The following is a 26170-nucleotide window of genomic DNA, read 5'->3' on the forward strand; positions in this document are numbered from 1 at the left end:
GATCTAGTACACGGGCCAAGACTTTTCTTCTTGGCAAGGCCAGCAGTAAATATTAACTAGGGCATTATGCAGTGGTTACTACTAGTGTTTAACAGATTCAAGCTCAGGTTAGTCTTTTTTTAGAAAGACCAGGTAATCACTAAAACCGCTGATACATCAATCTTATAAAGTCTTTATTTAAAAAAATCTATAGGACATCAAAATTGACTTCTTACAAAGTATAACCTGTCATGGAATTCTGTGAAAATGAACCATTTTATTTATTAGAAATAGTCTTTTTCTGCAAGACCCAGAGTCAGAGTAACTAAAATTCAAGATTAAGGATGAAGAAATTAGAAGGTTGCATTCATCAGAGAAAGGAGAAGTACAAACCTCTTATTTTGGTGCTACAAACTCCTAGATTGAGTATGTGTGGGGATTTACATATATCAGTTTTAATCCTTAAAACCTTTCAAGATAGAGGTAGTATTTGTAACAACTTTTCAGGAGGAAACAGGCTCCATGAAGAAATTAACTTGCCCAGAGTCCTTAGCAAATATTAGAACTAGGATTTAAATGTGACCCAAAAAACCCTGTTCTTCCCACATTATGCTATTGTTGGTAGGGAGTATGGAATTTTTGAGGTGGAAGGATAATAAAGGGAAAAAAGGCAGCTACTGCTTCTTCACGTGGAAGAAAACTTAACAAAGAACCTTCCCCAAGAGGTTAAACAATTTTCTCGTGAGAAATGACCCAGGAGGCAATGTGGCCTTACGTTAGGAAATTTTGCCTCAATAATCTCCACTGCCTTTTAAAATCCCTTCATAAGGCTAAAAGCTGTCATTGCCACGGGGATTAGAAAAGGCATTTCTACCAGAGTTCTCATACCTATTCTAATCAGGAACTAGTCTGACTCCATCAGAATCTTCTTTGGTAATAAATATGCACTGAAGATTTACCTCTATCTATTAATACATTACTCAGGCATCTTACATAAAGGGTACCTTAACTCAGGTTAGTGGGTGGGGACTAAACAGGAACTTCCAGACTTATTTTAAATTTAAATGGATCGTTGTAGCCAAAGGGATACGCTAAAAAGTTATTAACAGATAATAAATGGCTTTGTGTCCTACCTGAAGCAGTTAAGATTATCGGGTATGTTAAACCATCTGCAGTTGGGTTACGTGGAGTTATCAGTCAAGAAGGCACCTGTTTATAGAACAGGAAATGGCAATGACTCAAATTGCCATTAATTCTGGACTACTGAAGTCGTGTATCAACTTAAACATTTAGGACATAGTTGCTTCTCAAGGTGTGGATGCTCATTCTTATTTCTTCCTTCATAGAGAAGGGTGGTACAAAAAGCACTCGGGTATTCTTCATTCACAATTTTTATTTCTTGCAATTAACTTTTATATCTTCAAAGTCGATTTGTCTTTTAAAAAATTAATACTTCTTACTCATCATACAATCCACTCCCCTCCCACAAGGAAAACAAACCCAGGGAAGGAGTAATTTAGAGGGCAGTTGAAATAGTACTATAGATTTGTGACAAAGGCTTCCCAGCCCACCAGCCTGTACCTAAACAACAAAACGGCAGCACCTCAAGTTCTCCTGAATGAAGTCCGAAATTTCAGCCCTAGGCAAGTGATGCAAGTGAATGCCATGGGAATAACAAAATGGAAGCTTAATCCTTGCTTCCACTTACTTTCCATGGTAGTTAGCAGAGTCTTTAAACTGTCTCCCTTGGGAAAGTCAAAAGTAAGCAAATACATAGAGCAACATTTTGACCCAGCCAGGAGTAATTATAAGTGAAACCAGAAATAATTTACCTGGGCCAGAGAAATGAATTTATCATGTTTTTCATTAAGTCCCCAGCACCTGAAGTAGCAAGTTCTAATAATGGGCTTCTAAAGGCATGCAGTTTTTCACACATCTACTTCAAAGAATTTCTTCCACTCAAACATAGCACAATCAAGGATAAAATATTTCTGGAGGCACAGGAAGAGCACAAAAACAAGTAAGTATATGCTGAGGCCTTGTGTGGGACCAAGATGGTACACTTCATACATAGAAGCAGTGAAAGCTGTTAAAGTGCTACTTACAAAGGATAGTCTAACATTACACACACAACTCAACTGCACTGCTAAATATGGTTGTCTTTATTTTCTTTTTCCTTGGCCAGCCCTATCTAAACAAAATAAAACTACAGGACTGAAATTAACAACCCATTAAAATCAGCAATAAGTTATGAAAATCATAAAGCTTTTTTTTTTTTTAAGTAATTAAGGGTAGTTAAATTATTCAAAGTATACAAAGTCCAAAGAGCCAGGGGTAAGGGGTCCAAGAAGGCTTCCTGGGGTAAAGGGGGGTAGGGGGTGGGGAGTGGAGAACACCTTGGATTTTGAAAGACAAAGGGAACACATGACGTCAAAGTGCAGGCTAGAAAAGAAATTTCACTTAAAACATTTCTGGAAATATTGGTATAAGAGCAACAATAGCACCTGCACAGTGGGACTGTGAGGAAGGAGAGAGACTGCCTGTAGGAGAATGGACGCAGATCTTCACAATAAAACGAGACAAGTGCCGAACTTAACTATGTTAAGTATTATAGTGTGTCTACTATAGATATCAGATGGTTAAAAGCTGGTAAAAGGTAATGATTCTAAAAGAAAATAAAAACAGCATTGACCCTTTTTCTACCTAGCCCAGACCTCATTCATTTTGTGCACTATAAAGAGTGAGGTGTGAGGTGTTTTATCATTATCAAATGCTGCATCAAAATAGATGATTTTTTTCCCATGTGTTTTTCCACTATAAAAGACATCTATGTTTTTTTATGGACAAGCTTTAAAAAGATGTCATTTTGGTTTTCAACACATACAAACAGTTATCAAAATCTGAAATAAAAATGCTGCCGTGGCTCAGACCTTGGCCTGCTAATCTGCGTGCACAATTCTTCTGGCCCACGCAGACACAGAGGCATGGAGAGCTTTTTCCTTCTGGCCCCTCAATCCGAATTCCTAGGCCCTGTGTGGTAGAGGCTATTAGACACACACTGCCCCATGCTGCCCAAGGGCCTAAGGGCAGCTGACTGTCGAGCTGGCGGTTGGGTGCCCTACTGCTAACAATGCAGGATAAGGTTAGCTTGCTTAGCATGGAATCCAACAGAAAGCTGAGCTGCATGATGATCCCTTTCAAAAGGCTTCATGGGAGTCTCTCCTTTTGCAGAGCATGAAATGAGCTTTTTTTTTTTTTTCTTTCAAGAATTGATCATCCACAGGCTTCATGATAAGCTGTCCCAGGCTGAGTTTTAATAGCTGTTCAGCTATCCAAGTTAATGCCTGATTATCTTGTCTTCTCATTACTATAGGTTTGATTTTGTTTTTAGGACCATAAAACTCAGGAAGGGTTCATAACCCCATCCTTAAATGTGTCTACTCATTGTATTGTGAGCAAACTACAGAAGAAAAAGAGGACAGAATCTCCAATGTCCTCTTTCAAATCAACTAAATCAAGAAAATTTCTCCAAGTTTTCTGCTGCCATTAGAAACTGTGATTTTCAAATACGAATATTATGAGTATTTGTTCTGCTGGGGAGGCTCTGCCCCACTTTTTGCTAAGTAATTGCTTAAATAGAGGTCTTTTGACCCTTTCGTTCAAGTATAGTTTTGTTTAGTTTTAAAGAGGAGACTGCATCATGAACCCAATTTCAGAGATTGTTTGGACTGAACTGGCCCAGTGGGTGTTTTGCCCTGCACTGCTACGTCAGGCTGGGTTCTAGGAAGTGAACGAGAGCTTGACACTGGCGCTGGAGTAACCCTCGTCACTCCCGACACTCTGCAGGCTGCTGTGGTCGTCAATGTCACTGATGCTGCTGGTGCTGATACTGTCCACTTCTCCATGGGAGAACTCTGTGCTTTCCACATCCACTTCAATCTCCTCTGCCAGAGAGCGAAAGGAAGAGCGTTAGTAATCTGCACTTTCAAGAACTAATGAGAAAAGGGCGCAAGAAAAAGTGATTAGTTTTTGTAGTGTCAAATAATTATTATACAAGCTTATTATCAGTGATCTCTGGACACCAGGAGTAACTGAAGGTGAACAGACACACGGGTATATTTTGCCAAGGGGAATGTCTGGTACCCAGTGGTGGTCTCAATCAGCAAGTTTACTAAAGCCTTTGACGCCAGTCCGTCTGGACCTCCCACCAAAAGCACTCAGCCTATTTGGGAATTAGTGCTTAATATTAAAAGATCCCAACCCCAAGTGGTTTAACAACATCTGTTTTGCATTAAACTAGAAGCTAATTCTCAGTGTTGTTTATTAATCAGACTTGCCTTAAAGAGGAGAAAAAGCATCAACAGTATAGGTGAACTAGAAAATTTATCCGTTTATTCTTGCCTTTGGCAGTCTCATCCTACAGACAGTTCTACAGACTTTGAGGATTCATCATAAAGACCTCTGACTATTCAGTAACGGAACTAAGCCAGTCATTATAGAGTGAACTCTGAGGGATTTGTCTTCAATTTGATTTAATTTTCTTGCATCAAATATAGCTTGAAATGAGGGTGTGAGCCTTAAAAGCCTCTGAGTTATATAGTGAGATCAATAGCAAAGATTACAGTAAAGGCATTTCAGTAATGGTATTTAACTTTACTTCAAAATCAAACATGATTTTTTAAAAAAATCGCTAAACACATATGACCAGCTATCAACAGTTTGTTAAATACTACATATACAATCACCAATACTACATAAAATACATTTTAAAAACCAAGAGGCAGTTGAAAAACTGTTCTCTCGCATAACAGCTAGAACGAACTCAAGATCCTTCAATTCTCTTAAGCTCAAAGTCTGAAGTTTCATATCTGGCGCTGACTCTGAGAGTTCATACTGATCACAACTGCTTTTAGGAAAAGTGAATTCTTGCTGAGCCCAAGAAGACAGAGTAAGTTATTTCAAAGAGTATAATTTTCAAAAGGACTTGTTGCTTCAAAAAGGTTTAGAAATCTGTTTCTAAAATGCAGGCATCTGTCCAAACAAGCTGTACAAACAATCCTATGAATTCATAACTATTTGTTTTACATCCATAATGCTTCACAGGCTATTTGGTGTTTCCCGGTATCACAGAATACTCATCCAACCTACAATTGGAAAATAGAATCAAAACACCCTATCCAACAGAGCTTGCTGTACTCAATCATAACAAAGTAAAATGAAAGACTGCACTAGCCAAATGAACTAGAGATATTACTAAAAGTCCCTTGTAACACTGGGAAAGAGGGCTTCAAGATAAGAACAGGGAAAGAGGTAGTAACACATGGGGACTACTAAAAAAATGAGAACTATAATGATGAAGACACACTCTTTCTCAAATTTGGAGGTGGGGTGGGTACAAGGAGGAGTTAACAGCAGGAAGGGCAGCTAAAGCCTGCAGACCTGACAAAGTCACACAGCTAGTAACCAGCAGAAGAAAGACTAGGATCAAGGTCTGCCTCTTAATTTGGGTTCATTCCTTCTACACCTCACTGTCATTCATAAATGTAGCATGTCCCTGAGGTTCCTGCTGCTGCCTCTGGTTAAACTTTTGTTCTCTAAAACTGAGTGCCACATAAAAACAAATTTAAACAGCAAAACAACAACAACAAACCCAAGGACTCCTAGGGTTGTGTTAAAAGGGATGAAAAATCAATTTGAAATGTTTCTATGGAATATGGGAAATTTGAGTATTAAAGAGAATAAAAAGAAGACTACAATGGATTGGAACACATTCAAAACATGAAAACCTAGGAGTTCATAAGATAATCAAAACCAAATAGCAAAACAAAAAAACTCTGTTACCTCTGGAGGTTGCTAAGACACCGATTCATTAATTCAGAAAATTGACAAAAAAAAAAAAACCACAAAAATTTTTAAAAAGCATTTATCCCATCTTCCCTATATGGACTTGATTTCAGGGTAACCAAAAAAGTTGATGAGGAAATGTTATTTAAAAAAGTTAATAAATGCAAAAAGAATGACAGGATTAGAAAATACTATTTGTAATACCTAATAAAATAATAATGGGGACCATCATTAATGATTACTAAAACTATCAAGTGAAAGGTTGAGATTTGCATAAATGTATCAGCACCACCTATGAAGTATTCTTGCCTCAAAAAAAGAACCTGAATTTAATCAAGCCACTAGATCCACCAACCAGTTTACAGGAAATAGGAGGGACAGAAGAATATGTTAAATGATGCCATGCGGATTCAATCAGCCAAATCTAGAACATGGGAAGTTCGATAAGAAAAATGACTCTGTTCCTTTTTATTTCTTTAAGATTTATTTATTTATATGAGAGAGCGAGAGCGGACAGTGGGGAGAGGGATAGAGGGAGAGAGAATCCCAAGCAGACTCTGCACAGAGCCTGACATGGGGGACTGATCTCACTACCCCGAGATCACTATCTGAGCTGAAACCAAGAGTCAGATACTCAACCGATTGTGCCACCCAAGTGCCCCAAAATGATTGTTTCTACAACAAATAAATGGCACTGGGGAGAAAAAAATGTGGAAGTGAGAACTATTATAGATGAAAAGTATCCTAAAAGGCACAAACAAATGCAATATGGACTGTTTGGATTCTAATTCAAACACACCAATGGTAAAATGCCGTCTTTGAGAAAATCTATCAGAAATTGATGGTATTAGACATTAAATAAGATTATCTGACTTTATTAATTTTGTGGGATATAATAGCCTTATGATTATTTTTTAAGTCCCATTTATTAAAGATACATACTGAAGTATTTAGGGACAAAATGATAATGTTATCTGGGATTTGACTTAAAACATTCCAGAAAAAACGGTGAGGATGAGGGGGTGGTGAATCAATGAAACAAGAATGGCAGAATGTTGTCAGCTGTTCAAACTGGATGATGGGTACATGAGAATTCAATATTCTATTCTACTTTTGTGTATGTTTGAAAATTTCCATGATAAAAAGTCAAAACAAATTTTACAAACAATTCCTTTTTTGTTTTAGAAACCTCAAGATCTCGTGAGCTCTATTTTCCCTAATTATAAGGCTTAAAATCATGAGAGTTCACCTCTGGGATCTTCTACTGTGTTGTGAGGCCTGATGTGGTGGGAGCTTTAGATGAACAGATCAGTAAAATTCAAACAAAATTTTTGGTTGATTCTTGGTCTTTCATTCTGCCAAAGACAAATGTTCTGGGACAGATGGAAAGAGAAATGAAGTGTGTGGTACTTTAAAATACAGACATCGGGGCGCCTGGGTGGCTCAGTCAGTTAAGCGTCTGCCTTCGGCTCAGGTCATGATCCCAGGGTCCTGGGATTGAGCCCCACATCAGGCTCCCAGCTCTGTTGGAAGCCTGCTTCTCCCTCTCCCACTCCCCCTGCTTGTGTTCCCTCTCTCGCTGTCTCGCTGTCAAATAAATAAATAAAATCTTTAAAAAAAAATAAAATATAGACATAAAAATTAACATCACCAATTATAAAACATATCAACATCATGTATCTTCCTAATATAATGAATTGAGAAGGGCACAAATGACTCTGTGGTATTTCTTCCCCCTAAATGTATAACCTCAACTTAATGAGAAAACATCAGACACTTGAGAGACACTGTATAAAATAACTGGCCAAAAAAAATAAAATAAAATAACTGGCCAATACTCTTCAAAAGTGTCACGGTCATAGATTCGGAGGAACTATCTAATGCAATGTTGGATCCTGCACTGGATCCTAGATCAGACAAAGGACATTAGTGGGAAAACTGGTGAAATTTGAGTAAGGTCTATAGATTAATAAAATTACATGAATGTTAATTTTCTGGTTGCAGTGATTGTATTATGTCTACAAAAGATGTCAACAGTAGGGAAACCTGGGTGAAGAGTATATGAGAACCCTACAATTTTCTACAGAAGACACAACTTCTCTGTAAGTTTAAAATTGTTTCAAAGTAGAGGGGCGCCTGGGTGGCTCAGTTGGTTATGCGTCTGCCTTCGGCTCAGGTCATGATCCCAGGGTCCTGGGATCATGGGATTGAGCCTCGCGTCGGGCTCCCTGCTCAGCGGGGAGTCTGCTTCTCTTTCTCCTCACAGCTCACGTTCTCTGTCACTATCTTTGTCTCTCTCTCAAATAAAATCTTTAAAAAAATTGTTTCAAAGTAGAAAGTTAAAAATATATACCTACATAATAAGGAAAAAAAGTTTTATAGTTCATTCAGGCATTGCTAGACAATGTTGTGATTGCACAAAATCCAGAATGGTGCAGTACTGGCTAAAGAGAAGAAAGCAAATACAGTGCTTTCCAACTTACCCTGCCTAAATTTAGATACAGGGATGCTTAGTATTTCATTAGGGAAGAAGCAAACTGCCTACCTCGCTCTGAATCAGAACGATCTGAAGAAATAGTTGATCCAATGCTGTCCATTCGTATTCGTTCCATCTCCTGAGGACCCTGCAGCTGTTCCAGTCGCCGCTTTAAAAATCTCTGTTCTCGTTCCAAGTTCTCTAGCTGGTGCTGGCTCTTCCTTTCAGCTTCTTCAAGTTTCTAAAATGATAAAATGATACTTGTGTACAGTCCAGTACAAACAATAAAATTCATTTTTACCTAACAACTTAAAAGATTTCTTCTTTGGTAGAGAAAATATGAATGAATATACAAGTATATATGTGTGTGTGTGTATATAAAAACATACATAAATAACATATTTTTAAACACCAAAATAGTTCTTTCTTCACTTTTTTTTTCTGTGTGCGTAATGAATGCTACACTACTAGAACGGTATGAAATTCTCAAAGTCTGTAAAGTTATCTCCATGAAAGAGAAACTTGCTCTGCACTGGGTAGTTCGATGGAAAAATACTGAGGGACACAGCCAAATAAAGTCATCTCCACCAGAGGGCACAACTGCCTTCCTTCTGCCGGTCAGCAGAGTAATTGTTAGTTTCCTAGTATTCCCAGCTCCTCAAATGACCATGCTGTCAAAACAATTTAATCAGGTTACGTTGCTCCCATCAGGTTAGCTGATAAGTTTTCAGAAAGATTCCTCTTGAGGTCAGTTATTAAGGAGGGCACAGTGAGCTAGCTGATGTTTATGAATAGGAATCATTGCTTATAATGAAACAAGGGCTGAGACAATCATGTACAAATATGAAAGAAATTCTCACCTTGATGTGTGCTTTGGCTTTGTTAAGCAAACCAAGTGTTGTGTGCCTGGTACAGTCTGGTCCTAGTGGAATCAGAACTTTTAAGCGTTCTAAACACAGGCGCAGATGAGCTCGTCTACAAAAGACAACAAAAACCAAATCAGCACAGCCTGAATATTCCACTAGAAACATCCTAAAACCCATTTTAAGACAAATAATAATTCACAGATTATTTAGTCTCAATCCATGTTACACCCCTAATTCTTCAGTTTCAAAGTATGTACAAGTACGGGCATGCCTACTGGTTTTCAGTCGCTGCCATTTCTGTTGTACTCTGCAGACACGGTCACTTCAGATCATCATCCCCAGTGGTAATCTCTGTCAGAGTTGATTTAATTTTTAAGCCACCCCATAAACTGTCTCCAACTGTATTAATGTGGAAGTAGGAAAGCATACTAGGGCAATTAACTGTATTTGATTTTGAATGCCTAGAACCACAGGCTAGAGTAGCAGTTTTCAGCTGGAGTACCCCCACGGGGTATAAATTGCTCACGAATTTCCATTTCTCCTCTCCCATCTTTTACACACACCTCTCTCTACAACTGTAGCCATCCTACAGTGTTACACGTTACGTATTAGGATGAACCACAGAAAATTTCTGATATACAATTCTCACTTATAAAAAATGGCAACTTCATATGATTCAACACATTAGAAACAGGAAAATTGTGTCATCAGCTAGGACAGGGTTAGGCAAAATATATGGCTCTGTGGTCAATTTCAGCCACTGAAACAAAAACCCATAAACACCTGTTTCCTAATATCTCAGTGTACCAGCTCATTAGTTTTAAATTTTTATTTCTCTCCCTCTCCTCCCTCTCTCATTATCCCACCTCCAATTTTCTACACATGGGAAAAAGCTAGGTAACAAAAATTTTTAAAGATTTTTGTTTATTTATTTGAGAGAGAGAATGAGAGAGCACAAGCAGGGGAGGGCAGAGGGAGAGAGAAGCAGGCTCCCCGCTGAGCAGGGAGTCCAACATGGGGCTTGATCCCAGGACCTTGGGATCATGACCTGAGCCGAAGGCAGATGCTTAACGACTGAGCCACCCAGGCACCCTGACAAAATTCTTTACTAAAATTATTGCATTCTTTAATCCACCCATCCTATGGGCAACTTCAGCACACAGTCTCATGGATTTACCTTCCCTATATCCTAAAGGTGCTATGATCACCATGATGAGAGTTCTGGGTACATAATTGTACACTAAAACAATGCTAGTACACATCTTTGGATCTGTGCTTCATAGGCATAACATAATTCAGCAATTAATAAATAGTATATCTGAAAAGAAAATCCACAAACGTGTTCACAGGTTATCCTTATTCCTTAAAGAGTTATAATTGACCATTTAGCAACTGTCTCAATTGCACCAGGAACAAAACACATCATCCTCTCAAAGAGGGCCAAAATGGTTTTACTAGTTCACCCACCAAACTATGCTTTCTTGGTCTTAATACACAAGAAATAATAAGTGAAATTCTCAAATGCTAGCAATTTGAAAGCGGGGCAGGAGAAGACAAAAAGCAACCAATTATGTCACTGACAAGCAAGGATGATTAAGGGTAGTGAGGTCAGAGGTTTGGTAATGAACTGTCAAGATTCTTCCAATACCCACTACCCCAGCTATAGTTAGGGGTCCATTAGTATTTCCATTCCAAATCTCTTTACTGAGTTCAGTAACTCAAATCTAATAGTTGGCTCCAGGTTGAAATCTGACATATCTGATGTAGATAAAGGAATTTTAAATTTTCCCCTAAATTAAAGGTATATCAATGGATTCCCCTTAATGAGATTTAACAATTTTAAAGTCATCTGCTCTCCTGCTGTGCTACCCCAAATCATAGAACCTTTAGTAAAATTCTCATTTTTAACTGGAAAACCTCTCAAGTGAGGACTCACATGATCACTGAGTGCTCTGGCTGAGCAGACTAAAACAAGAAACAAAACAAAAAAATCCATAGTAGAAAGTGCCTTTAAACTCTTCATTAGAATTATTATAGGATATGCCCCACAACTGCACTCGTATGATGTGACTGGAGGATGGAGAGAAAGACTGGTGGTTGTTTTGCTAATAACTAGAGGCTCCCAAGGGGGCTCTGAATTCAGTCATCTAAAAAAGTTAATAGAGCAACTAACAAGTAAAGTTAACATGTTGCCACAAGAATAACTTGTCAATTTTATTTACTTAACCCCAGAAATTCAGTGCATATACAGGAAATATCTTTTACATTGAGTTTAAGGAACTTCAGAATGACTCCTTACGAGAGTTTTACATCAAGGAAAAAAATGGGTGTGTCACTTTTTGCTTTGTGAGATCTAAGTCATATTAAAATCTAGGTAGAAATCAACTAACATAATATTAAAATGTCTATTTTTTTTCTCTTTCTTCTTCTTGAGATATATATTTACTACATGACTTTGTGTATTCAGCAATATTCCACACACTTGCTTGAGTGGTAGAAGTCAAAAAAGAAACGTGAACTTCTAAGAGTTTGTAATCTAGACTACAGAATAAAACATATTGTTTGGTTTCATTTCGTTCATAATGAAATGAGTCATACAGAAATCCAGGGCAACAGAATCTGAATAAAATGGGAGATTGTAACTGGAGAAAGCAACTTATAAGAGAAGCTGAAACTTGACTTTGGACTTGAGGGATACTGAATTTGTCTATGAAAAAGCAAGGCTTTTCAAGGTAATTAAAAGAGTATAGGACTCAAGTTCATATATTGAAATCAAGTTACTTTTTTCTTTCAGGGGAAAACAACGAAGTTGGAATTTTGTATGGAAATATCAGCCAAGTTCAGCAGTCTGGTGGTCTGCAATAGCACTGACAAATCAGAATCTGCCCAGGCCAAGGGAGTCAACGTGTAAGATGGCTAGATGAACAGCAAAGGCAGACTGCCCTCTAAAATATTTTTTATTAGCCACTACTGAACATTTCTTCAGTCAAGTAATTATAAATGTGCTCCAAGTTACAGCTTAAGAAAACATACCCTGAGTTATCATGTCTCACAAAGACCAGTGATGCCATTTTCCATGTTTTATACATACAATCCTCTAAAATAGGTAAGAGTATGAAGAATGAATGGTAAATGATGTCCTTTGCTCTCCTGTGGGGAAAGGTCTCTCTGTGAGAGCCAAATGTCATTTCCTCCAGTTTTTATACTTGTAAGACAATCAGACATTTGGAGAATAGAGTAACAAAAGGTTAATTGCAGTTGAAGGATAGAAACTGACCAAGTGGGAGCCACACTTTTCAAAGCTGCCATCCAAATACTGCACACAGTTTTCCACATGTGCTTATTATGCCAGTTTTAGGTAAATTCACCCTTCCAAGAGCAATGTGATACCCTGTGACTGTAAACTGGGAAGTCTAATCAGAAAACTCATTCACCTTGACGTGTAACTCTCTTCTCCCCAGCAGATTACTGAAGCACACTGTATGGCAGAACTCTTCTTCCCTTACAATGGTGCTGTGCTGCCCTCCACCCTTTCCCTCACAGTCTCCCTGCTGGTAAACCAGATTGCAAGCTTAACCACCAACGACCTAGAAAGGCATATCTTTTGATGCCATCTGGTCCTTTCTTTCTTGCCTTCATTCTCATGTGACTGGTGGCTCAGGAGCCTCCTGTATGGGGTTGCCAAATCATGGGCCGTAAGACACTGGAGGAAGGAAAGAGGACAAGACAGAAAAAAACAACAACAAAAAACCAACAACCTTGGTTTGATTTGAAAATCCTTACGCACGGAGAAAAAATTTGCAAGTAGCATGAGGTGGTATTTTTCAAATCTCCAAGGAGTAGAAGAGCTGATATAGAGAACAAGGATTCATGAATGGCATAGTCCTGCACCTTTAGTCAAAGCAGGTTAAGAAGGCTGGGGGTGAGGGGGGTGCCTGGGGGCTCAGCTGAGCATCCAACTCTTGGTTTCGCTCAGGTCATAATCTCAGGGTTGTGAGATCGAGCCCCGTGTCAGGCTCTGCATTCAGTGAGCAGTCTGCTGAGAGATTCTCTCTCTCCCTCTCCCTCTGCTCCTCCCCCTGCTCGTGCCCACCGGTGCTCTCTCTCTAAAATAAATAAGTAAATCTTTAAAATTAAAAAAAAAAAAAAAAGGTTGGGGAAAGTTAAGGCTGATGTTCTGAATGTTTCGATGAACACCAGACTAACAACCAATAGAAAAACCTGACATTATGAAATTTATGGAACTAGCCTTGATGGAAAACGAGAAAAATAATTTAGCCCCCTGGTTAGCATTTATTTAACTTTTCACAACACATGGAGAGCTCAGTAAAAACTATAAAATGTAAATCTTTCCTAATTTAGCATGAGGATTAGACACTGCAGTAGGGGTGCCCTGTGAGAAAACTGGAATCTCCTTGCTGAGAGGGAGGGGGCAAGAGAATGGAGAAATGCCAAAGCGCTTTTATTTTCAAAGACACTTTGAGGTCTGTTTTAAAATAGATTTAAAAGTGGATTTTACCCAGGGGAAGAGGCGATTTCCAGTGACTAACCTTGTTGGAGAGAAGGTCCTATCAAACTAACCCACACCTTCAAAAAGGGCAAGCCTCTTGTGGAAAAAGGAACAATTAAGAGTCTGTTTGGCTTTTATTTTGGTAGATTGGGATCATTTTTCCCTGAAGGAACCAACGCTGCTTTTGATTTCAAACCTTGTAAACTCTACTGCCAAACTGAAATATCACAGAACATGAGGGGAAATGATTTTGCTATAAAATGCCCCCTCCTAGTAGCTGTGATATTTTAAAGCATAGGTCTATCAACCACAACAGCACACAGTGTTGAGGGAAGAGAGAGGAAAGAATTCCCTTTCAGAAAAAAAATTGCAAGTACCATAGGATGATGTTTTTCAAGTCGTCTCTTGAAACTCGAATCCCTCTGCCCAACAACAATATGAAATTTAACACCTGCCTGGCCTCACAAACCATCCATTGGCTGATGCCCTTGGAGGTACGGTCCTTCACTGGAACTTGCTTGTCTTTCATTCCTCCACTACAGGATACCAAGACTTTGCCAAGTAAATCAAAATGGAAAACAAGTCAAGTGATAGGGACCGTACTTGTACTTTCCTCTCCGCTGAATGTTACGCAATGGCTGAGAGTCCTCCCTTGAGCCACATTCTTCAAAGCTGCAGTGGCTTGTGGCCAGGTTTCCCAACTCCCTACACAACACTTCTGCACATGACAGCAATCAGCAATTAGCTGCTTATCCTACACATTCTTATTTCAATGTTTCTCTAATATATAATGTGTTGAGAATCTTCTGAAAATCTCTAAAGATACACAAAAAAATATATGCCTATCTCTTTTTTTATGAAAAAGGACATTCAAAATGAATCCAGATATCAAGTACATCATGCTATTCATGGATCTGTCTTATTTATGAAAACAAATATGATCATATTCTGCTGTTCAGCTTATTCTGTTTGTGAAGTAAGAAAACTTAGACAAGCTATTCCTGTAAAATAGTATGTGCTAAATACATGTTTCACTTACAACTTACATATTATCTGCTTCACAAAAAATAAATAAGCTATTAACTGTCAGGTAGTAACTTGGTAAATGGTAGTAAATGGCATTTCCCTAGCATCAGAGCTGACTGTGGTGTCATGGGGCTTGAGGACAACAAAACAAAAACCCAGGAGAATAGCTAGGACTCCCTTCTCATTTAAAAAAAAAAAAAAAAGTTGCTTTCATTATATTCCTTTTAATTCAATTGGTATCTTGTAAAATAACCAGAGAGAAATATCAGCAAGTGTTATAATGAAACGGTAAATTATATAAATTATATACACCATGTAATATTATAATAATATGAATTATTCTATAGTCACATTGTCCACTTTAGCACTGAAGGGCTTATCGATATGTAATTAAACAAAATCAGTTAAAGTTGAGATAAACATTGCTCACTCTTGGAAGACTTTTTAAAATCACTGTCTCTCAATAAAATCTAAGTAGTTCTTAGGGTGGAAAGCCAGAGAGTATTTACAGCCAGAAGGTTAAATATACAGTAGTATGCCTCCAGAAGTCATACTTTTCCTCAAAGGTTTGAAAGAAAACACTAGTTTATATGAAAATAAGCACAAATAATACAAAGTATACTTTTTTTAAAAAAGATTTTATTTATTTGACAGAGAGAGACACAACGAGAGAGGGAACACAAGCAGGGGGAGTGGGAGAGGGAGAAGCAGGCTTCCCGCGGAGCAGGGAGCCCGATGCAGGGCTCGATCCCAGGACCCTGGGATCATGACCTGAGCCGAAGGCAGACACTTAATGACTGAGCCACCCAGGCGCCCCGCAAAGTGTACTTTTAAGGCCAAAAAAAAAATGACTTCAAATAAATCTTGCACTATTTTACACCATATCCTAAGACCTCCAGCAATCTATGTTCAAACTACTAGAGCAAATTACTACAGATCACTATAGAGCTTTAGAATTCAGAACATCATTTCTGAATCATAACTGGGATTATGATTTTCAAAGGTTTAGAGAGGGATGGAAAGTGAGTCGGGGAGAAGAGATGGTGAGAGAAGTGTGTAGTCAATAAATTAATGATGACAAAAAATGATAATATTCTTTCTCAAACTCCACAGATTCCATGTAGGCTGAAATTTTATTTAGTCTTTACATCTCAGAGATACGAAGAGGATGAAGTGCTATTCAGTCAACAGCAATGATCACCAGTAAACAATGAGCTGCTCCTTATTATGTCACTGAACTAGATGCAGTAAAAATTTTAAAAGATGCCAGTAGTGATTTTTATGTTTGAAGATGCTATAATCTGGCCTTCTGCCTACCACCTTTCTTGCCTCACTTCCCATTACCCATACCCTTGCAAACCTCTTCCACAAACCAAATATGCTTTTATATTTACCCATTTCTCTAGCTGGAATGTCCTCCTTTCCACTGTCTACTGAGTGAGCATCTAACTCATTTATCAGCCGACAGCCAAACTACTGTTTCTTCTATGATGCCTTCATTGCTATATCCCTTCCTCAGAAAATTAAAACTTGATTTTCACACTAATCACTCTGTATTTTAGTTACTTTCTAGGTAAGACTGAATCCATACTTTTAGTCATCTCAGTTTTTCCAATAACAAACAGAGTAACTGACACACAGTGGGGAGGAGGGATGTAACATAATTTCTAGTGGATATTTCTGGGACTCTCTAACTCACCAAAGTTGAGGTAACAGTACTGGGGCCTCCAAACAGTATATTCAGATGCCAGGCCGACATTCATGAAAGAACTGCTTATGGATGCCAGAACCGTACACTGGGAATTTGTGTGTGCAGCCGAGGTTACCACCAAAGGTGACTGGCACCATGTAGAGTAACTGACAATCCCCAACCTCACTCTTGATTAGGATCTACATCTCTTTTAACAGTGAAGCAGAGGACTGAGAATTGCAGCCATTAGACTGATTTATCAAAGTACTTACGGTGATGGAGGACTAAGACAACAATGTCAAATGGAATTCACAGATAATTTTTTTAAATCCAATTTTTTGGTCACCAATTTCAACTTTCTAACCTTATGAATAAGCATCCTAGCAAGTAGAAAATTTCACCGAATTAACTTTGGCCTCTGTTCCAGCTGTTGTTCAAGAAATAATAATAATAACAAGTATAAATGGCAGGAAGACAATTACTAAGAAAAAAATAGAAAAGACACATCTAAGAAAACCCAAGTATGAGAGAGGAAAGTCTAAAAAGAAATACTCTACAATGCAAGAGAGAGAGAAAAAAAAACAGTTTTTAACCCATCGGATAACATAAGAAACTAGTATCTGCCCAGTTTTAAAGATCACACGACAGCTGATCAGTTGAAGCCTATAGCGCAGAACACATAAACAATTCTTTGAACTGTCCTGCATTCATCTCTAAGGAAAACTTGACATTTGAAAAAAAATATTAAAATATGGTTCCAGGGCGCCTGGGTGGCTCAGTCGTTAAGCGTCTGCCTTCGGCTCAGGTCATGATCCCGGTGTCCCGGGATCGAGTCCCACATCGGGCTCCCTGCTCTGCGGGAAGCCTGCTTCTCCCTCTCCCACTCCCCCTGCTTGTGTTCCTGCTCTCGCTATCTCTCTGTCAAATAAATAAATAAATCTTTAAAAAATAAATAAATAAATAAAATAAAATAAAATATGGTTCCAGAGGCATATGTTCTTCACTGAAAACCCCCACAAGGAACCCAACTTCCAAAGTGATTTAACAGAAATTGTTCACTTGATGTCCATTCTATGCTAAATTTAGCTTCCCTGCATATATCTCATCCCCTCTCTTATCTGTTTATGAGTACTTGGTTTAAAAAAAAAAACAAAAAAACTTGATCATTCATTCACCATATTTCTTCTTTGGTCACACAAGAACTTTCTGTATTCCAAGTTTCAAAGTCTGGGAAATAGGGCTACATCACTGGAGAAAACAGTGGCAATTTGTTCTAAATACAAAATAGCTTATTTTCCTTTGGCAACTCTCCAGGGGTTTGGGTGGAGGGAAAGGATACTCCTCTCTGGAGAGATCAGGCTCTGAACCTGGCCTACTGTCAAAACTTAGCTGTGAGTGGGAGAGGAATTTTTAACAATTATTTATCTTTCACATCAATTTGGAAACTGATTAAAGATTTTTGCATTATTAAGAGTTTTCCTATTCTTCATCTTTTTTTGGTGTTCATCCCTATTCTGGCAGCCCCCATGGGCTGATTTAATGGTACCAAGGGGCTGAGAAGTGTTGCTGTCCAAAGAAAAAGCATTCTCCCACAGGGACTGGGAAGGCAATCCGCAATCACAACAGTAGCTACTTGTTAATTTTCTATTTGAAACACAGTGATGTCAATAGTATTGTACCCTGCCAGCCACCATGGGGTAAAGTACATTCTGAAACCAAAACAAACTTCCTACGTGCTGGCAAGTCAGATCTGAGACACAGTGATAACGTTCTGTAAGACACTGCCCTAGTTTTATACATAAAATGCACAAAAGCATTAGTCTATTCTTCTATAAAAGTGTGAGTCTAATACTCACAGCCCCACTCTTACCCATAGCCCAGTGCAACTCTTTTATTACATCAATTTACAGTCCAGGATCGTAGAGGGAAATGAAGAAATATTGTTCCTCATCTTTAATAAAATGATGATCCTACAACAGCACAAACAACACACTTGAAGAACACTTTGGAACGTAAATGTACATTTAGAAGTATAAAATGAAAATAGCATAATGCTTTTAAACATGGCCCCACTAATAAGATGTGATTCGTATAATAGTTCATTTTAAGGGGGTGTACTCACTTAGGAGGAAAGACACATTTTATTAAATGGAAAAAGAACACTCTGGCCTAAGAATTAACACATCTCTGGAAGATGAATATCCACAGTTTGTACTGAATATGAGTGACCTGAAATAGGGAGCTAAATGATTAAAAGTAGGGACCATGCTTACTATTGGCAGAGGGCAAATGGTCTGGCATTGCTGGACAACTGCCAATTCAGTCAAGTTAGCCAGGGATTATTTTTAGAGTCCCATTTCAGAAAAATTTCCCTGAAACTGAAATGCAGGGTTGTTTGCTTTTTGTTTTGGGGGAGTAAAATTTGGGGCAGGAAAAGGGTAACAAAGAGCAATTATTGACCAATGTGTAATTTTAAAAAATAATAATAACCCTGAGGTATTCACTGGGAATTGAGAATCTCTAAAAAAAAATAAGACTCATATAATTTTAAACATGCCACAGTCCTGACAATGACAGAGAATTACTGTTTTGGTTTATCTTTATTTCAAAGTTACCTAACCCTTCTGATCTTTCTCTTTCATTGTACTGTGTCACATTTTTTTCTGACCACAAAGAGTCCAAATGAAGTGTAGTTTTTGAAAGTTACTTCTGGAGGCAGCTTTGCATTAACACCTGGCTCCAATCCTGGACATTTTCTCTTCTGATAAAAGAGCAATTTTTTCAGTGTTGTGTTAAGGCATTGAGCATTTTTAGGCAGGTAGAATATGAACTTTACTTTTTAAGACCCTTCTGAAAAGGAAAAGGTATTCAACAGAGTAAAAACAATTGCAACAGTCTTCTAAAAGATAAACTTTTATCAGTAAAAAAAACTGGGTTCAAATTTATGACTTGTTTCTATCTCTGTCTAAATCTTAGTTTGACTCTCCTCTGGATAAACCCAGGAAAAAATTAAATGAGAGAAGAATCAGAGATCTAATAGTTATTTTCTATGCTTCCAGCCTTCACCCAATCCCAGTATAGCTTTCTGTCCAAGAAGGACTGCTGCACAAGGCCATTCCATCTTGATTCCAGAGCAAATCTATACTGTTCTATGAGTCTGAGAAGGAGAAGAAGCCAGGCGGAGGCTCCAGTTTCTTACCACTGCCAATCAAAATCTAGGCTTTTCTGCAGGACAGATTGTATGGCTCACTTAAGTATATTCCAATGAGAACACAAAAACTGTTGGTCCAACTAAAGAAGGTGGTAGAATTTGGAGGATAAGTTTGCCCAACTTGGCTGTATTTCCTTTCAGACATTAGAGATGTAACAGGATGAAAGTCCTGAAATATCTCTAGGATCACCAACGTCTCTAATCTCAGGAGACAAAAGACATATGAAAGATCCTTTGAAGTGATGAAAAATAACACCCAAAACATAGTCAGTATTTTCTTCTAAACACACCAATATTTCCTGAACATTGCAAGCCAGTAGATGCATGTTTCCTCCTCCATCTGACCCAATATATATGGCAGTAAATTCCAACTGCTTTCAAGGGAGTTCTAGGAGCCCAGTATCACCAAATTGCTCTTTAGGAAAAGCCTCCTGCATTACAAAAATAGCAGTCTTGCAAAGTCATTCAGCTCTGTCTAAATTGTGTTATGTTTACAAATGTTTTAACTACAAAGACAAAATTTCCAATTGAAAAAGAACCTTATTTAGAAAAGACTGGATTTTTTTTTTTTTTTACAGCTATGCCAAATACAAGCTGTTCTGTAAAGGAATAATTGTGAATCAGACTGGAATAAAGTGAAACAAGATAGAAAAACCATACAGACATTACAACCCTAGATAAAAATGTCATAATTGGTCACACCAATGATCCAAATACCAAAGAGTACATTTTTGTCAGTAATACCAACAGATGGCTCAGGAAAACTATGACGGTTGTCCTCCATGACTACATATATCTAGTCATATATACATATGACCAGAAAAATGCCCTCAAATAAAAATATATATATATATAATATATAACATAAAACAAACATACCCCTAACACCTTCTTACTAAAGCCCAGTAGCAATGTTTTATTAAAGAACTGATCTAAAGTGGTTTGATTTTATTTCCATTTTTTATTAGGGTAATAAATCCCTATAAGGATTTCCCTGTGTAAAGCAGGACTGTCCATTTTATTTTTCAAATCCAAAAATCCCTCTCTTAAACTTCAAGGGACTATACTTCCTAATTCTAGTCATCATGTTTTTGGTGAAACGAATCTTAGTGTATGCTTCCTTAATTTCTAGATTTCTTCCTTATTCTAATTTAGCTATTCCATTTCCAAATTAGAAAACCCAAATATTCTCATTTAATTTTATATTAAAGGGTTAACATTGCTCTAATTACTTTGGGATAAAAGTATTAGAAAATAAAGCATGCTATGAAAAACAGACTTTTTGTAATGGCATAAAATCCCATGTCAACCTCCTATATCAGTTTTTAGGCAAACTTCAGAGATAGGCAGTTATGTTGAAATTTTTAAAACTCAGTAATCTAAGGTTGATGTACAGAGAAAAGTTTACAAAAGCACAATTTTCCTACAGAAACATCCTATTTGGGGTTCTCTATTAAAGGATAAATTGAGAAGCACTCAGAAGAAATATAAGTTACAAGGGGAAAACATGATCACAAAAGTTACTAAGACTTTATACAGGGCTTACTATAATAAAATTAACATCTTCAACAGTATTCCAAAACAAAATGACATATAAGAGATTATGGAGAGCTAAGGAAATGGGCTTTTGTTTTCCTTATTTACCCAAAGCTATAGCAGATTGAACTGTCCCAGTTAAATTTCTTCACAAAGTCTTTTCACAAGACCACTTGGGTATTCACCAACACTGCCACTACAGAAGAGAGAGAACCATAGTAGACACCCCTCCGTAAGAAAAACAGCCACTAAAAACAACACTGCATTTTAGCTGCCCTTAGAGACATACCAGGAAAGCAACTATAGATGAAGAAGGAGTGGGGGGCGGGTGGGAGGGATGGGGCGGCTGGGTGATAGACACTGGGGAGGGTATGTGCTATGGTGAGCGCTGTGAATTGTGTAAGACTGTTGATCACAGACCTGTACCTCTGAAACAAATAATACATTATATGTTAAAAAAAAAAAAAAAAAAAGAAGATAGTAGAAAGGGTAAAATGAAGGGGGGGAAATTGGAGGGGGAGACGAACCATGAGAGACTATGGACTCTGAGAAACAAACTGAGGGTGTTAGAGGGGAGGGGGGTGGGGGGATGGGTTCGCCTGGTGATGGGTATTAAAGAGGGCACGTTCTGCATGGAGCACTTGGTGTTACACGCAAACAATGAATCATGGAACACTACATCAAAAACTAATGATGCAACGTATGGTGATTAACATAATATAATAAAATTAAATTTAAAAAAAAAGAAGGCTTTATCACAGTCTTTAAATGTAGTCCCAGGCCCATATCTATCTTATCCATGCTTAATAGCTTGAAGTTCAATTTCACTTCAGAATAAGTGACAACTATATTTTAATGATTAAAAGAGCAAAAAAGCCTCAGATGCAGCCTTTCTCCTGAAAGCCCTTTCAAACATATTGAAAATGTGATAAAACCAATTTTGGCAAACTCCTAGAGAGAAGCATGCAAGTCACAGGAATAATCACTCATAACTAAGCTGTTTATGCTAGCTTTGGCCTATGATACCCTGCTGCTAAGAGTTTAATTCAACTCCCATCTGGGACATACACAACTTAACACTTAATTATATACTGCCTTTAGGGGCTTTATAATCATATATTTTGTCTTCTACCTAGACTATAAATCCTCAAAAGCAGAGTCTAGGACTTCTCCTTTCATCCTATCCCTAGTACCCAGCACACTGTCAATACCTAATAAGTGCATGTCAGTTGTTTGTAATTATCTTTAGGAGTCCCTGGTCAGTGGCAGGACCAAGTAACTTCAAATGAACTCCCATTTCCACCAAAGATTCTAAATTAGAAAACATGATCTTCGGGTTAATGGTATATAAGACTGCTAGGAGAAATTAGCATGGACATCTGACTATTACTTATAAGTCATCTTAGACTGATACTCGTCATCTTAGATTGATGTTCAAAACAAATCCTAAATTTTTCAAGATCAAGGAAGTTTGAAACAAATCCTAAACCAAACTTTAACTTTCAACATATTTCTTAGTTATCTCCAGTAAAAGTGCAAAGGGTGGAGGAGGTGGGAGAGAGAGGTCAAATTGTACTTTAGTGGAAACAGTAAAATTGCATCTAAAAGATGGATAATTCTTAACAATTATTTATTCCTGGGGCGCCTGGGTGGCTCAGTCGTTAAGCGTCTACCTTCGGCTCAGGTCATGCTCTCGGTGTCCTGGGATCGAGCCCCGCATCGGGCTCCCTGCTCCGTGGGGAGTCTGCTTCTCCCTCTCCTTCTGCCTGCTGCTCTGCCTACTTGTGCTCTCTATCTCTTTGTCAAATAAATAAATAAAATCTTAAAAAAAAAAAAAAACAATTATTTATTCCTAACCTCTGCCTGTTGGACCTATATACTAGCATCTAACCCCTCTCTACTAAAGTACTCAAAGCTCTATCAAAAAGGTTGGGAAACCTCTAATTAACCTTCGTTTGCCAAGAAAGGTAGGGCCATTTTTCAAATTAAAGCTGCCAATTTCAAACATATGTTTGAGCTCTAGCTTTGCTACGCCTAAAATAAGAAATCACAGATAGAAGTATATCATTTCCAAAAATGTTTCTCCATAAGGACCTACCACCTGAAAAAAATTAATTTTAAATTAAAGCACCAATCAGAAAATGCCCTCAAGCTAACATTTAAAAATCCATTTTTGGGGGGCGCCTGGGTGGCTCAGTTGTTAGGCGTCTGCCTTCAGCTCAGGTCGTGATCCCAGAGTCCTGGGATCAAGCCCCGCATCAGGCTCCCTCCTCTGCCTGAAGCCTGCTTCTCCCTCTCCCACTCCCCCTGCTTGTGTTCCCTCTCTCGCTGTGTCTCCCTCTGTCAAATAAATAAATAAAATCTTTAAAAAAAATCCATTTTTTCAAAACAGATGTTTAAATACACAGAAGAAACTGGTGGTGAGGGGGGGGAATGAGTGAAATAGGTGAAGGGTTAAGAGTACACTTGTCGGGGCGCCTGGGTGGCTCAGTTGGTTAAGCGACTGCCTTCGGCTCAGGTCATGATCCTGGAGTCCCGGGATCGAGTCCCACATCGGGCTCCCTGCTCAGCGGGGAGTCTGCTTCTCCCTCTGACCCTCCTCCCTCTCGTGCTCTCTGTCTCTCATTCTCTCTCTTGCAAATAAAATCTTAAAAAAAAAAAAAAAAATTTAAGAGTACACTTGTCATGATGAGCACTGAGTAATGGATAGAATCGCTGAATCATTATACTGTACACCTGAAACTAATATAACACTGTGCTAATTATACTTGGAATTAAAAATAAAAATCCATTTTTTCCTATTCCATTCAAATATTACTAAGCTAAGCACTGCTGACTACAATTTAAAATAAAAGGAATTTTCTTATAGCAAATTCTAAGGCCAATTAAAAACTTAGAAAATGACAGTCAAGGCCTATTAACTTTATCATGAGTAATCTACAAATCTTTATCTGTATGAAAGTTAAAAAAATTCTATGATCTCAAGAACAGTGAAAAACTAAGCACTAAAATCTTTCCTTCCAAGCATAGCAGATCAAACTGTGCTAAACATAATTATTTTTAAAATTTCTAATAAAATGCTCAACAAAGAACAAGTTTCAATACACCACATTTGAAATTTACTTGTTACAGATCACTTCCTATTTAATAAATTCTTCTCTATTTTAATTACTTCATAGTTTTCAAGTGAGCCAAACTCATAATTGCTTTCACACACATACACACAGATTTTTTTTTTTTTAAAGATTTTATTTATTTATTTGACAGAGAGAGACACAGCAAGAGAGGGAATAGAAGCAGGGGGAGTGGGAGAGGGAGAAGCAGGCTTTCCGCTGAGCAGAGAGCCCGATGCGGGGCTCGATCCCAAAACCCTGGGATCATGACCTGAGCCAAAGGCAGACGCTTAATGACTGAGCCACCCAGGCGCCCCCACACACAGATTTTTAAATTCTGACACAGTAAGAATGACTCTAGATGAAAACCTATGAGCACCAACTGGCCATTTCAATAACAATCTCTTTGGCTAGAAGCATTTATGGAAATGGTCAGCATTCTATGAGATTTTCCTAAAGCTATTAATTCTAAACTAAGAGAGATATTAGCCTTCCAAAAAAGAGGAAGTCTTCCTAAGGCTCTGCCCAAGCACAATGTCCTAGCTGATAATGGGAACTTCCATGAAAGAACCTGCTTTAAAAATTCTGCAGGATTTTAATGATGTCAAATTAAATAGCTATCAGAATAAACCAAGTTACCAAAAAACCGAAAGCAAAACAGAATTAACACAACTACATATAAAAATCATAGAAAAGACTCTATATCTCAAAAAACAAGCTGAAATTTAGTGAGATGCTAATATCAATTTATAGAGCTATTTAGACAGAACAGGGTGACAATACATCAAGGGCAAGACATTTGTATCAACTCCAAACATTTTGAGGAAATATCTTCACAACAACAAAAAAAGATCTGTCATAGCTTATATGCTATTTATAGTCAAACTTTAAGTCACAATTGAGTTTCTTGGTCTGCCGTACCAATTCAAATACAGAGAAAAATGTACTTTCATCTGTAAAACCATCACACTCAAGAGGCATTCCTCCCATGGTACAACTTTAGCAGAGGTCCCATTATGAAGCACAATCACCGCATATTTCCTAAGTGGGTCATATTACCTAGAATATCCTATGGGGACAAACTGTTCTCTCTGAAGCACTATTGGAGAACAAACTATTTTCCTTGGAAAGGGAAGATATTTGCAGGGTAGCAAATATCTCACTATGTGCCTTCCTAAAATACTTTCTATCTTGAAGTGGCAGGCTTCACAAAACAAAACAGCAAAAACAAAAACCATCCCCCCCCCAGCTATTTATTTGGTTTGGCATTTAACTTTTTTCTCTTAATCTAACGCAAGGTGCATAGTCTGCCATAAAAATCAAACAAAAATATTAATTATTAATTCACTGAGCACCTGTTAGATACAAGATGCTGTGTCAAATACAAAAATGAGCAAGTGAAAGTTCCTCCCCTCACGGGAGGGATATAAATGATCTAGAAAGGGAGGACATTATAGTATAAGGTTGGGTGGGTTAAAATTCATATAAGTGATACAAATAGTGAACAGATAGGAATTTAGAGAAGATATCACTTTGGATCACCAGGAAAGATTTCATGAAAAATATTTATTTTAGCTGTACTTAGACGGCATTTGTAAAAAAGTTCCAGTTTGGGAATCAGAAAATCCAGGCTCTCATATTGACTTTGTCATTAATCAACTTGGTAGAGATGGACTCAGGTTTCCTTATCCATAAAATATGGATATCAGACTAAATGATTTTCTAAGGCCCCTTCCAGCTTTGTTATCTATGGAAATATATTAGTACAATTATATGTATTGCCTTTTTAATAATCTTTAAGTTCACAATACACATTTTTACTACAAAAACTCTAACAATAAAATCAACACAATAGTTTCTCCTTGACTCCCACTCTCTTCCCCAGAGGTAACAAGTATATCAAGTTCACATATATCTGT

General features: G+C 37.8%; 1 protein-coding gene across 3 annotated transcripts in view; it reads right to left on the reverse strand.

Annotated features, from left to right (window-relative positions):
* Window positions 1-1354: 1354 nt before the first annotated feature.
* Window positions 1355-26170, reverse strand: part of MXI1 (MAX interactor 1, dimerization protein) — an 83108-nt gene continuing 58292 nt past the window's right edge. For all 3 annotated transcript variants that reach the window (XM_036070025.2, XM_036070024.2, XM_036070026.2), the window contains 3 exons: window positions 9160-9274; window positions 8369-8540; window positions 1355-3923 (listed from right to left, as the gene is read on the reverse strand). In XM_036070025.2, the coding sequence (XP_035925918.1) occupies window positions 3760-3923; window positions 8369-8540; window positions 9160-9274 (451 nt within the window). In that variant the 3' untranslated portion in view covers window positions 1355-3759. The remainder of the gene's footprint in view (window positions 3924-8368; window positions 8541-9159; window positions 9275-26170) is intronic.

The sequence above is a fragment of the Halichoerus grypus genome, chromosome 7 (genome assembly GCF_964656455.1).
Source record: "Halichoerus grypus chromosome 7, mHalGry1.hap1.1, whole genome shotgun sequence".
In the NCBI taxonomy this organism is placed as follows: domain Eukaryota; kingdom Metazoa; phylum Chordata; class Mammalia; order Carnivora; family Phocidae; genus Halichoerus; species Halichoerus grypus.